Source organism: Xenopus laevis, chromosome 6L (assembly GCF_017654675.1).
Source record: "Xenopus laevis strain J_2021 chromosome 6L, Xenopus_laevis_v10.1, whole genome shotgun sequence".
Taxonomy (NCBI): domain Eukaryota; kingdom Metazoa; phylum Chordata; class Amphibia; order Anura; family Pipidae; genus Xenopus; species Xenopus laevis.
Window position 1 is genome coordinate 162,841,454 of NC_054381.1, and position 13,991 is coordinate 162,855,444.

General features: G+C 44.8%; 1 protein-coding gene across 3 annotated transcripts in view; it reads left to right on the top strand.

Moving 5' to 3' along the window:
- Positions 1 to 13,991, top strand: part of LOC108718620 (rho GTPase-activating protein 39) — a 50,801-nt gene that overhangs the window by 18,550 nt on the left and 18,260 nt on the right. For all 3 annotated transcript variants that reach the window (XM_041566704.1, XM_041566703.1, XM_041566705.1), the window contains exon 3: positions 9,850 to 11,245. In XM_041566704.1, the coding sequence (XP_041422638.1) occupies positions 9,850 to 11,245 (1,396 nt within the window). The remainder of the gene's footprint in view (positions 1 to 9,849; positions 11,246 to 13,991) is intronic.

A 13,991-nucleotide genomic window follows, 5' to 3' on the forward strand; every position in this document is an offset into this window, starting at 1 on the left:
ACATACATTGGGAAGCACCGCCCATTCAGTGCCTCCTGCCTGTCACAGTCAGGCTCCACCTCCACATACATTGGGAAGCACCGCCCATTCAGGGCCTCCTGCCTGTCACAGTCAGGCTCCACTGATGCACTGGCATGAACATTAAGGGCCAGGGCAGCCATCAGGGGGGGACAGGGTGAGAGTTGTAGGGGCCCGAGGGTAAGGGGGGCCCGGCCACGCCACACTTACTTGATTAGTCAGGCCCCCCATCTTTCTGAGAGACGTTTAAGGGGCCCTGGCCACCAATTTTCTTATAACGTGGGGGGGGGGCCCTGGCCACCAATTTTGGCCACCAATTTTTTTTCCTCATGTGTGGTCTTAGCCACCAATATTTTTTAATGGGGGGCCCTGGCCACAAATGGTTTTTTTATGGGGGGCCCTAACCACCAATATCTTTTTATTTCTTATTAACATGTGGGAACCCTAGCCACCAATATTTTTTTTTTTTTTATAATTTGTGTGGTGGGGGCGGACCTGAGGGGTGGGGAGGGAGGATCTGTAGGTAGGGCTTGCAGTGGGTGCAGCCCAGGGGGCCCAGGAAATGTTGTCGTACGGGGCCCTGTGATTTTGGGGGCCTGATGGGGCCCTGATGGCGGTCCTGTTAAGAGCACTACTATACTGGGCATTGTGCAACTCCCTGCAATGTATGTGAGTGTGGGCTGGTGTGTATAGTAACACTATATATTGTATCACTGTGACTGACATACATCCTGTCGGCAGCCAATCATGTAACACATGCACATTTATCTAATCCTCAAAGATCTCAGCTCTGCCAATTCTGTCTCTCCCCGGATCAGCATTTCATTCTCTTTATGGGAAAACTCTCTCTCCAGTGCAGAAATGCTTTCCCTTCTCACAATCAGTCAGGCGTCTCCCACCATTAATTATATTTAATCATTATGCAATTAAATCCAATAACCAGTTTAATTCCCATTTCTGCACAAGATTGGTATTATTGATATTACTGTGTGTCTGTCAGCAGCTTTATATGTTATATATTCTACATAATTCCTCCTGTATTCAGTGTAATATGGGACAAACCTGCTAAGTGAGAGACAATAGGTGGGTTTAGTACCCAGCCATTAGGCAGAGAAGCTGACATACATTGTGCCAGTCACACTGATACGTTGTACCCCACTGCAGCCAACACTTGGGGCTCATGAAACAGCCAGCACCGTGCCAGGTAACTCACACCAACCAATCAGGTGATTGTATTGTAAATGTTGTCTACTGCGCAGCTGTTATTATATTCCCCCTTGGTCTCAGAGCTACTTCTGTCCATTAATAGGAAACTGCAGGGGGCACCTGACATGCACTCATCAGCTTCTTCTCTAAATATACATTTTCCCTCTAACACTCCTTGTCCCTACTGAGAAACAATAATGCAATAAAGGACATGTAAAGGCTATTTCACTGGGGGGGGTGCCAAAATGTTAGGTGTCCTTTAAATATGTCCCCCCTTATTATAGTGCCGAGCCTTGTGCCTTTATATGGTCACAGAACAACCCCTCAGTGACTTCTAATATCCTTATCATTTACAGTAGGGGGTACATTATCCCTTATAATACATGAGTGATACTCAGAGTTCCCTGTGTAACTCAGCCTGCAGCCTTGTGCCTTTATATGGTCACAGAACAACCCCTCAGTGACTTCTAATATCCTTATCATTTATAGTAGGGGGTACATTATCCCTTATAATACATGAGTGATACTCAGAGTTCCCTGTGTAACTCAGCCTGCAGCCTTGTGCCTTTATATGGTCACAGAACAACCCCTCAGTGACTTCTAATATCCTTATCATTTATAGTAGGGGGTACATTATCCCTTATAATACATGAGTGATACTTAGAGTTTCCTGTATAACTCAGCCTGCAGCCTTGTGCCTTTATATGGTCACAGAACAACCCCTCAGTGACTTCTAATATCCTTATCATTTACAGTAGGGGGTACATTATCCCTTATAATACATGAGTGATACTCAGAGTTCCCTGTATAACTCAGCCTGCAGTCTTGTGTCTTTATATGGTCACAGAACAACCCCTCAGTGACTTCTAATATCCTTATCATTTATAGTAGGGGGTACATTATCCCTTATAATACATGAGTGATACTCAGAGTTCCCTGTGTAACTCAGCCTGCAGCCTTGTGTCTTTATATGGTCACAGAACAACCCCTCAGTGACTTCTAATATCCTTATCATTTACAGTAGGGGTACATTATCCCTTATAATACATGAGTGATACTCAGAGTTCCCTGTATAACTCAGCCTGCAGCCTTGTGCCTTTATATGGTCACAGAACAACCCCTCAGTGACTTCTAATATCCTTATCATTTACAGTAGGGGTACATTATCCCTTATAATACATGAGTGATACTCAGAGTTCCCTGTATAACTCAGCCTGCAGCCTTGTGCCTTTATATGGTCACAGAACAACCCCTCAGTGACTTCTAATATCCTTATCATTTACAGTAGGGGGTACATTATCCCTTATAATACATGAGTGATACTCAGAGTTCCCTGTATAACTCAGCCTGCAGCCTTGTGCCTTTATATGGTCACAGAACAACCCCTCAGTGACTTCTAATATCCTTATCATTTACAGTAGGGGGTACATTATCCCTTATAATACATGAGTGATACTCAGAGTTCCCTGTATAACTCAGCCTGCAGCCTTGTGCCTTTATATGGTCACAGAACAACCCCTCAGTGACTTCTAATATCCTTATCATTTACAGTAGGGGGTACATTATCCCTTATAATACATGAGTGATAGTCCTACATATGGATGTAGGCTCTTTTGCTGCTTTTGTACTGAGACTGGTTCTCATGACATTGATGAAATGACTGATTAGAATTGTAGGGGGGCCCCGTTGCTTCCCTGTATCTGATGTAAACGAAGATTATGATCGGGCTGTGGGGCCTCCTGCACTTGTTGCATTGGGGGGGTGGAGGGGAAGGGATTGGGAGCCTGTCCAGGATGAGTGTATATGTGTTTAATGGTTAGAATTTGGGGTAACCTATAAGAACCCCATTATTAAGTCATGCTCAGAATGGCATCAGATCCAGTAATGCAGCATGTATGTGTATGTACAGAATGAGTCCTGGGGGGCAGCGTGTGCCTTTACTGGGGGGAGAGCAGCAGAGATACAGTCAGTGTTATATTACATGATATTTCTCTTCCCTCCTTTCCCATCGGCTTGTTACGGGAATTAATCAGTAAAATGGAGAGGTGGAGTGTCGGGAAGTAACATGGGGCCCTGCCCATTTCTCTCTGCCCCCCCAGACCCTGCGACTTTACATTAAACAGGGGAGATGAATAGATGCAAAGGGTTTTTTTCTGTGATATGGAAATGATTGTCCCTGGCTGGTGAATAGTATAGAAAGTGTCATTTCTGCTTGATGGTAAGTCTGCTGCTTCCATTAGATTCCAGTGCAGCTAGATTAGTCTCATCTAGTCTCAGATACTCTCATCTAGTCTCAGATAGTCTCAGATAGTCTCAGATAGTCTCATCTAGTCTCAGATAGTCTCATCTAGTCTCATCTAGTCTCAGATACTCTCATCTAGTCTCAGATAGTCTCAGATAGTCTCAGATAGTCTCATCTAGTCTCATCTAGTCTCATCTAGTCTCAGATACTCTCATCTAGTCTCATCTAGTCTCATCTAGTCTCAGATACTCTCATCTAGTCTCAGATAGTCTCATCTAGTCTCATCTAGTCTCATCTAGTCTCAGATAGTCTCAGATAGTCTCAGATAGTCTCATCTAGTCTCAGATAGTCTCATCTAGTCTCAGATAGTCTCAGATAGTCTCATCTAGTCTCAGATAGTCTCATCTAGTCTCATCTAGTCTCATCTAGTCTCATCTAGTCTCAGTCTCAGATAGTCTCATCTATTCTCAGATAGTCTCATCTAGTCTCAGATAGTCTCAGATAGTCTCATCTAGTCTCAGATAGTCTCATCTAGTCTCATCTAGTCTCAGATAGTCTCATCTAGTCTCTAGTTCTCACACCCTGGCTATTGGGCTGGACTGGGAAATAAAGGAACAGATTCTATTGGAACACAAAACTGTACCCCTTAGAGCCCACACTGGTATCTCTTGGGGCCCTAACTCTCCCTATTCTGCTTCTAAGCCCATACATCCCATTATAATTAAGCCATGGATGCTGGGGTACCCTCACTGAGTTAGTGCAAATCTGTATGTGTCCCCCAAGTGTTTCCTTGTGAGAGTGGGAAGGATTAATGTCCATGCTATATACTGGCAGTGCCCTCTTGGTACCAGCACATACATGTACTTGCCAGGGGCACATACATTGGGGCACCAAGTGCACACGTGTCTCTCTGCTGATACTCACACGCTTCAATCTCATAACCTGCTCTGCTACTTGTATCCTCTCTCCAAAGCGTTTCCATGGTGATATTGATTCATGGGAAAGATGCAAGCGGGCCCCGTGCTGAGTGCATTGGTATATACCATGTCTGCCTCCATGTAGTTGAGATGCTCCCGCAGGTACACTGAGTGACAGGAGGAGATAATGGGGTGTCACAGGAGCGCCTGGGAGTCTGGGGGTGCCGGGCTTAGTATCTGTCTCCATCTACAGTATCTATCTGTCATCTATTTATCTAACAGTCATCTATATATCTATTTCTCTGTTATCTATATGTCAACTATTTATTTATCTCTCTAGCTATCACCATTGAATCAGAACTAAACCTCCCTGCACAACCTTTTATCTGTTCAGGCCCCTCTCTGCTGTTTTTGCAACCCCCCATAGTAACCCTGCTCCCCCATACTTGATCAGCAAGGGCCCCAGTGTGCAGCTATGTTTGGCCGCATTCCTTTTGGTTTCTTCTTCTGTGCTTTTGATAATGGTGGGTCATAGTCAATTTGTCTGTATCTGGTTACATACTGGGTCTGATCCCAAGTGTATGTCTAGACACGCTGCTGTAAAGCAAGGCAACACTGCTGTATTTTGCCAGGAAGGAATTAGAGACAGTCATGTGACTAACAGGAAATACATTGTCATTAGGGATGCACCGAATCCACTATTTTGGATTCTGCCGAACCCCCGAATCCTTTGTGAAAGACTCGGCCGAATACCGAACCAAATCCGAATCCTAATTTGCATATGGAAATTAGGGGTGCGAAGGGAAAACCATTTTTTACTTCCTTGTTTTGTGACAAAAAGCCATGAGATTTCCCTTTTCACCCCTAATTTGCATATGCAAATTAGGATTCGGTTCGGCCGGGCAGAAGGATTTGGCCGAATCCTGCTGAAAAAGGCTGAATCCTGAACTGAATCCTGGATTCGGTGCATCCCTAATAGTTATGATGTTTAAGACTGTGTAAGTAGTAATTAAGTAGTAATTATGTAGGAACGAGACAAACAGAAGCCCTGACTTGTTGGCTAGTGAGAAGCAGAGTGACACCGGAGCACTTTTATTGTTGCCTCCGTGTGTGACACAATCTCAACTGAATCTCATACCCATTCCCTGTGCTAGCTAGTGCTAGTGGGATGCACACACACACACACACAATTACATAGCAGGACATACATACACACACAGACACACACGCAGACTTACATAGCAGGACATACATATACACACAGACACACAGATGAGCTGCAGTCTGGGGATATGGCCATATTAATCACTGGTATTATTATGAGCACGTATCTGTAAAGCGCCACCATATGCCACGTTGGGGTACAGTAGAGGGGTGTATGAGTCAGATTCCATACACATAGTGGCTGATAGAGGGGGACAGAGGGGAAAAGGTGGCAAGTGGCTAAACTGGCCAATGGAGCAGGTTGCAGAGTGAAAAAGAGTGGGCCCCCAGGGGCCCCTATGAATCAAAGCAAGTAGAGCCAAACACTGTGTAATATTTCTTTGCATTAGAGATGTGCCCTCCAGCTGTTGTGCAACTGCAAATCACTGGCCTCCCTGTAATAGAGAAGCAGTTGTAGAGACCCAGCAGCAGACAAGTGGGGGGCCCTATGTGGGAAGCTGTCAGTTCAGGTGTCTCTCTGATCCGACCTTAAAATAAACATGAGACTGAAGCTTGTGAATTATTCAGCAGTGTCTTCCTCTGGGTGAGTAATGTGTCAGAGCACAGGCAGCCGAGCATGAAACATTCCTACCATTCATACCCCTTTAATTCAAGGCTCCTCAATCAATACACATTGTGCACAGGCTCCACACCTTCTGCTTCAAGGTTACTCCGACCTTTTATTGTACCGAAAATGTGATGAGAAATCTCAAGCTCCACTCTGCAGCCTCTCCCTGTAACACAGAGCCTTCCCATAGTCACACAGTGGGGACATGTCTGTCTGTGTGTCTGTCTGTCTGAGTATGTAAGTCTGTCACTGTGTGTGTCTGTGTGTGTGTGTATGTCCTGGCATGTATGTCTGGGGATGTACAGTAAGTCTGTCTGTGTGTCTTTATCTAGCAGCATCTGCTTGTGTGTTTATGTGCTGGTATGTATGTCTGGGGATGTAAGTCTGTCTGTGTGTGTATGTCCTGGATTTGTATGTCTGTCTGTGTGTGTATGTCTGGGTATGTAAGTCTTGTGTGTGTGTCTGTGTATGTATGTCCTGGGTATGTAAGTCTGTGTGTGTGTCTGTGTGTGTGTGTCTGTGTGTGTATGTCTGGGTATGTAAGTCTGTGTGTGTGTGTATGTCCTGGGTATGAAATTCTGTGTGTCTTTCTGGGAATGTGTCTGTGTGTCTGTATTTAGCAGCCTACGTGTGTGTGTATGACTGGCTGTGTAAGTGTGACTGTGTGTATCTGGAAGTGTTTCTCTGGGTGTGTGTGTGTGTGTGTGTGTGTGTGTATATATATATATATATTATTGTATTATTATCATGTTTTTTAAAAACACTGACATATTGCACGGATTTACAAAAAAACAGAAGCAAGAGGCAATTGCAAGAGGCAATTTCCCTTTAATGCTTTATATATATATATATATATATATATATATATATATATATATATATATATATATATATATATATATATATATATATGTTTCGATCCTCCACAGGGATTTTCGTCAGGAGCAAAAAAAAAAAAAACAGACAAACATTTTTGCTCCTGATGAAGATCCCTGTGCTGGAGCGAAACGTTGAGGCTTAATAATAAAACATTTTTTTGTTTTTTCACTAAAACCCTGTGAGTGCCACAATCCTTGTTCACTGCTTATTTCCTATGCTGGCACCCAGGTATTAGTTTTGTCTATGGAGTGCACCATTCCTTTGGTTTTATATATATATATATATATATACGGTATATATAATACAGTGTCAGTGAGCAGAAACTTGTGCTTCAGCACCATGGACAGTTCCCAGCGTGTGTGTGTGTGTGTGTGTGTGTGTGTATTTGTATGTGTATAGGATAACTAGTGGCCCTATGAGCTCCCTTCTGTCAGGCCCTTGGCTACAATATGGAGGTGTGGGGCTCATGTATATATGGGCTATGTATGTATGATATATGTGTATATGTACAAAAGAAGGACTGTATTACAGGAGGGTGCCTGTGCTTTTTGTTTTGTATAGACAGACAGACACACACTCTTAGCAGCTTCATTTACTTGCTGTCACGGTGGCAGTAGATCATTAACCCTTCCTAACTGGGACTCCCCTCTCATTTAGCAACATGATTAGACATTTGTCAATGACATTGATAAAGATCATTTGTTCGTCTGAGAGGCAGAATGGGGCATTTGCATTGAGGAGCAGTAATGGAAAATGGCAAATAATAAATTGTCATTTCCCGACTATTAATCTCAAGATGTTGCCTTTGAAGCACAATTCCTGTTTTTTTTTAATCATCCTTCCAGCTAATTACTAATGGGTGTCTGGGTGACCTGAGAAGATCCAACCTTACATGACCTTCCCTCACACCCCACATACACACTGTGTAGCCCCCACTACTCTCATGTTTATTATCCGTGCACTAGTAATATGACTGTGTGAGTAGCGGCTGATTGTATGAAATTGGACTCCAGGTGCAGCTCTAGCTCCATCTTATTGAGCATGATATTCCATAATGCCGGGACTATTCCCAGTAATTGGGATGGATGTGCATTTCCCTGCACGCTGGCCTCATACTTTATTACCTTCAAGGACACGGGGAATGAGGTGCTGGGATTACTAGCTGTGCAGGGAGTCACACATTATACAGGGAAGCATCTCAGTGACTGGGGATATTTACTATTTGTTACTACTTTATAGTTATATAGTTATATACATACAGTAGTTATTTTGCTCTTGCTTTGTTTCCCCGGGTCTATAAAGGGGTTACTGGCTCATTTTTCTAGGGCTTTCGAGCCACAACCTTGCTCATCTCATTGCCCCCCTGTAACTAGCAGAGCCTAAGGTCTATGGGAATTGGAAGTTATTGTGGGTTCCATACTGGTGCCCCCCAATGGTTATTTTTTTGCTGAGCTGTGGTTCCCCATGCAATCACATTAAGATTAATACAGGCCTCACTATTAAGCAGCTTGATCATCAGGCTTTCATTGGGTTAAACCAACTGTGCAATTACATCCACCCCTACTACTACCCCCACCACTAAATGAATTTGTGCTCAGGATCAGGGCTAATTGTAGCCACGGTAGATTTATTGGGAGCCGGGAAGAGTCGCACCTCTGCTTGTGTAATGAAGCTATTTTTATTCTAGTAGTGTAAGGCAATAATTAGCTAACGGAGAGGCGCACGCCGCATGGGGAGGGATCAACTCGTCCCACACACCCATTCATCTACTGTACTTTCATACCTGCCTCTGGGGTACAACACTCCACCATCTGTCCCTTACTTCCCAATATATAGAATAACACTGAGCCTACGGAACCTTCTGTTTCATGTGCCGCTTACAAGGTCCTCCATATACCCCAATAACCAATACAGGACCAGGAACCCTGTGCTCTCGCTGCTCCTAGGGCAAAGTGCAAAAAACAGACGCAGGCCACCATGTTTTTTTTAACTTTACGCCTGGCCCCAATGTATGAGCCTGTGGGTGCTGGGACCCGCATTTCCTCTCCTTCTCTCTGGCACCAGCACTGTGCTCCTTACCTTGTAATGTATATATCAACTGCTGTGATCCACATGAACTGGCTTCTAATATCCTTATCATTACAGTAGGGGGTACATTATCCCTTATAATACATGAGTGATACTCAGAGTTCCCTGTATAACTCAGCCTGCAGCCTTGTGTCTTTATATGGTCACAGAACAACCCCTCAGTGACTCCTGATATCCTTATCATTTACAGTAGGGGGTACATTATCCCTTATAATACATGAGTGATACTCAGAGTTCCCTGTATAACTCAGCCTGCAGCCTTGTGTCTTTATATGGTCACAGGACAATCCCTCAGTGACTTCTAATATCCTTATCATTTACAGTAGGGGGTACATTATCCATTATAATACATGAGTGATACTCAGAGTTCCCTGTATAACTCAGCCTGCAGCCTTGTGCCTTTATATGGTCACAGAACAACCCCTCAGTGACTTCTAATATCCTTACGATTTACAGTAGGGGGTACATTATCCCTTATAATACACAAGTTCCCCGTGTAACCATGTGCCCCATGTATATTTACAATGGCACACCTGAGTACTTATATACTGCCACACACACTGGCACACACATACACCTGTAAATGAGCATGGTGTGGACACATATGTATGTAGGGTGACAAACTTTATGCCCAGTGACCAGGCATTTATAACCAGTTGAATGTCAATTGTTTGGTGCCAAAAAGAGCAGAAATAAATGTATTCTGTTTCCTTCTCTCTTTGGAACAGGACATCATCGCTGAGGTGGAATTCGGGGACCAAAGAAAGAATGTTGATTAAAGTGACAGACCGTGAGCCCAGTTTCCTGATGCAACAAGGCAATGGCTACACTATAGACAACCCACAAGGGACCCGTTCCAGGAAGGTCTCAGGAGGGCAGCCGTCTCCCATTATCCACACCTTCTCTGCTGATTCGGATAATACCGTCTTCTTCCCTGAGAGGAAGCCCTCGCCGTATATGAAAAGGGCGGATCATGTTGGGGGCTGCTCTCCTTTACTTGGAAGAGGGGATTCTTTCTGTTCCCTACAGTCCCAGCATAGAAAGCACTCCAGTGAGTCTCAGCCTTCTTCTCCCCGTTACGCTTATGAGCCTCCGCTTTATGAAGAACCTCCCATGGAATACCAGTCCCCAATCTATGATGAGCCCCCAATGGAGATGCAGTATGATGCCAGTGGGAATTACAGAGTCATGTCCCCACAGAAGTCACCTATTCGCAAGCCACATACATATCTGCAGTCTCCCAAGCAATCTTCCAACTCTCCCTACCAGCAACTAGTCCTGACCAAACAGAAATGCTCGGACAGGTTTATGAGCCTGGATTATAGCCCTGCTGGAAAGGAATATGTGAGGCAACTTGTCTATGTGGAACAGTCTGGCTCAAGCCCAAAGATGAAAACAAGTGTAAGACATAAATACACCCCAAATACAATGGGGGGCTCTTACTCCTTGCAGCACAACCCTCCCTATATGAGGGAGCAGCGACTAGAGGTGAAATCTGGAGATTACAGTAGCATGGAAGGTTCTGATGTGCGACACAACCAGCCACAACATCATGGAGACGATTCCATGTCTTGGTCCAGTCAGCAGGACACCATGTCTTCCACTGGATACTCCCCAAACACAAGGAAAAGGAAAAGCAGAAAACCTTCATTGTCCTTGGAACCCAATACCGTTCCTTGTGAAGTGTCTGGAGAAAGGGAGACATATAGTGAGCAAGGAATGGCTGAAGAAAGACCTTCATCCATGCCCAACAGACCTTTGATGTGTAGGACAGAGAGCAGGTCATCAGAATCAGACATGTGCCGCAATTCCCCGGAAGCTTTCCTGGCCCAAGCCAGATTAGCCTGGGAAGCTCAGCAAGCCCATTTCCACATGAAACAGAGGAGCAGCTGGGACTCACAGAAAGATGGCTCTGGCTATGAGAGTGATGGTGCCGTGCCTTTGCCCATGCCAGGCCCTGTTGTTAGAGCATTCAGTGAGGACGAGGCACTTGCACAACAGGACAGCAAACACTGGAAGAGGAGTAACTTTGAGAAGCTGGGGTTCCCTCAGATACTACTGGAGAAAAGTGTGTCAGTTCAGACCAACCTGGCATCTCCTGAGCCATATTTGCACCCCTCTCAGGTAATGTTCCAGCCCCTATAGGGAAGCACTTTATTATAGGCTTTATTTTAACGTATAGTTTGTAGAAAAGTTCTTCCATCCAGAAAGCCATATTTATTTGCATATGTATGTCTTTAATCTTGTTACCATGTGGGGTGGAGGGATCAGTATATAAAGTGCCTGTACAGACCCCGGGGGGGAGAGGAATCGGACTGAAATCAGAGAACAAGTACCGTGTCTTTATTCTGTGTCTGGGAACTATAAATTACCAACAGATCGTATTGCCCCAATGATCTATTAAATGGCTGAGAATTTACTAGTGCTGCCTGTCTAAATGGAACACCTGAGCCCACAGTTGCCCTCTTTAACGTTTCACATTTCTCCAGTGCCAAGTAGGCCTGGCAGATGGTATAAGGGTGCCATGTGTAGCTCCTAGGCACAGTACCAATGAATGCCCCCGGGAGCTGGGTACTGCCACCAGCACAGTAATGTCAGCACCATGCAGTCTGTCAGCCTGTGCCTTATTATCTTTATATAGGAATGTGCTGCAGCCAGGTGGAATATTGCCCTGAATTAGTGCCCCAGGGAATGGGGCAAGTAACAGTGGAACTACCAAGCACTTTTGAGTGAGTGGTTTAGATTGGAATGCCATTAGCTCTCGCCTACGGATAGAGGTCTGGGCACACATACTTAGGAGGGGGGTCATGTTATGTATAGTTTGCCTGAGGAGAGGCATGTATACCATCCCTAAGGAGGTCTGGCTATGCATAGTTGCCAAAGATTTTTTCTGGGCATCAGCTTTTGCCTAAACTATGAAATTCTAATTCTGTGGTAGGCTAAGGAGAGGGGTCTTGGCATGCATTCTGTGCTTAGGGGGAGACGTCTGGGCAACGGGCATGCATGCTGGGCCTACAGACTGGGGTCTTGACGTGCAAACGGGAATGCATACTCTGTCTGTTGAGAAGAGGGGACCCAGGAGTGCAGGAGTGGATTCTGGGAATGCATACTGTGGCAGAGGAGAGGGGACCCATAAGTACAGGAGAGGATTCTGGGAATGCGTACTGCAGCAGAGGAGAGGCAGGAGGGAGACCAAGGAAACACATAAGAATAAATGCGGGCTAGTAAATTGCCTGTATGGGCCCTGAAATCTGACTCTTGTATATAGAAGGATAAGACATCTGCACCCAACAAGACAATCTCTCTCAAAACATTTTTCTCTTTCATTGCCATTTTTGTCCCCTGTGTTAATAAATCTCCAGTCAGCCTGGTGCCATCTGATTCACACAGCCTCCAGCTCCTGCCTGCTGTCCTCCTGCCCACATATCTCTGCAGAACATCACTGGGCCACAAGCTGTGAGAGACTCAAGGGGAAAGGGAATGTGCACAAATGATTATTTCAGGAAGTGTCCATGAGAGAAGTCACCCCCCCCCCCTTTTTGAATGATTAACGGTCACTAGGCCAGAAAACAATTATCCCTCATTGGGGGATCAGCCCACAAGCAGCAATGATAGCACAGGGGCAACTGTCACCTAGTTACTGAGGCTGATCAAAGACACTGGGCCTTCAGGTTTAACCACAGCTTTATTGATCTCACTGTGTTACAGGTACCAATACATGACCCTAGTCCTCCAGGCCCCAGTGTAGGGTCTGTTGTGTGTACAAAGGCACCATCCCACCCTGCATCTGGCGACCTTCATCCTCCCAATGTAACATCACTTGGCCAATGAGCTGTCACTTAGCCTGGGTATCTAATGGCTGAAAGTCTACGTAGCAGACCCTTTAGTTAGGCGTTAGTTGGAGGGGCAGCTTGACAGTGTTCAGAGAGGGACTTTGGGTTCAGATGGAGAAAGTTTCTGTGGACTCGGATGAATCATTGTGGACCCACTGAACAGTCCTGTAGTGGGTAAATGTAGTGTGGAGTTTGGTTTTATGTATAATAACTCCAGATATGCCTTGGAGGTGGGAGTAGTTCCTTAATCATGGCACTGGTTCTCAGAGCTTTCCATTTAATGATGTGCAAGAGAATCGCCCCCGCATGGGATATCCATTAGCTTGTGTCGCCAGATTATATATTCTCTATTCTCTACTGATGCCGAGCCTGATTGCTTCTCCATCCTGCTGCATTACATGGAAATGTGCCTCTAACAGAGCGTGACCAAGTCTGCACTGTCACATTCAATGGCCAATTCCTCTTTAAAGGGAAATGATTTCTTATGGCTGCACAATGAGATTGCCCCATAGGTGCAACGTAGGGCACAATCAGGAGAAACATCTTTGTTATAGGCTAAATGACACATATTATCTCTAGGGTTGTCAGTTCTAAAGAAGAACAATAGAAGCTGTATAATTAAATCTTAATCATGTATATATCATTACAATATACCTTGTCTCAGTTCTACAATCTTGCCCTAGTGTCTCTGTCTTGTCTGTCTTTCCACCATGTCTATCTTGCCATAATGTCTCCTTCTTGACCTACTGTCCCACCCATGTCCTCAAGTGTCCATGTAGCCCTACTGCCTCTATCTTTTTTAAAGGTTTTTTTTTAAATGTACCTACTGCCTCTCTTATCTATTAGTTCTCTCCATCTCAAGCTACTGTCTTCATCTTGTCTTTTTATTTTCACCTTGTCTCAGTTCCACCATCTTGCTCTGCTATCTATATCTTGCCCTGTTCTTTCCATCTCAATCTTCATCTCGTCTTTCTATTTTCACCTTGTCTCAGTTCCACCATCTTGCTCTACTGTCTCTATCTTGCCCTGTTCTCTCC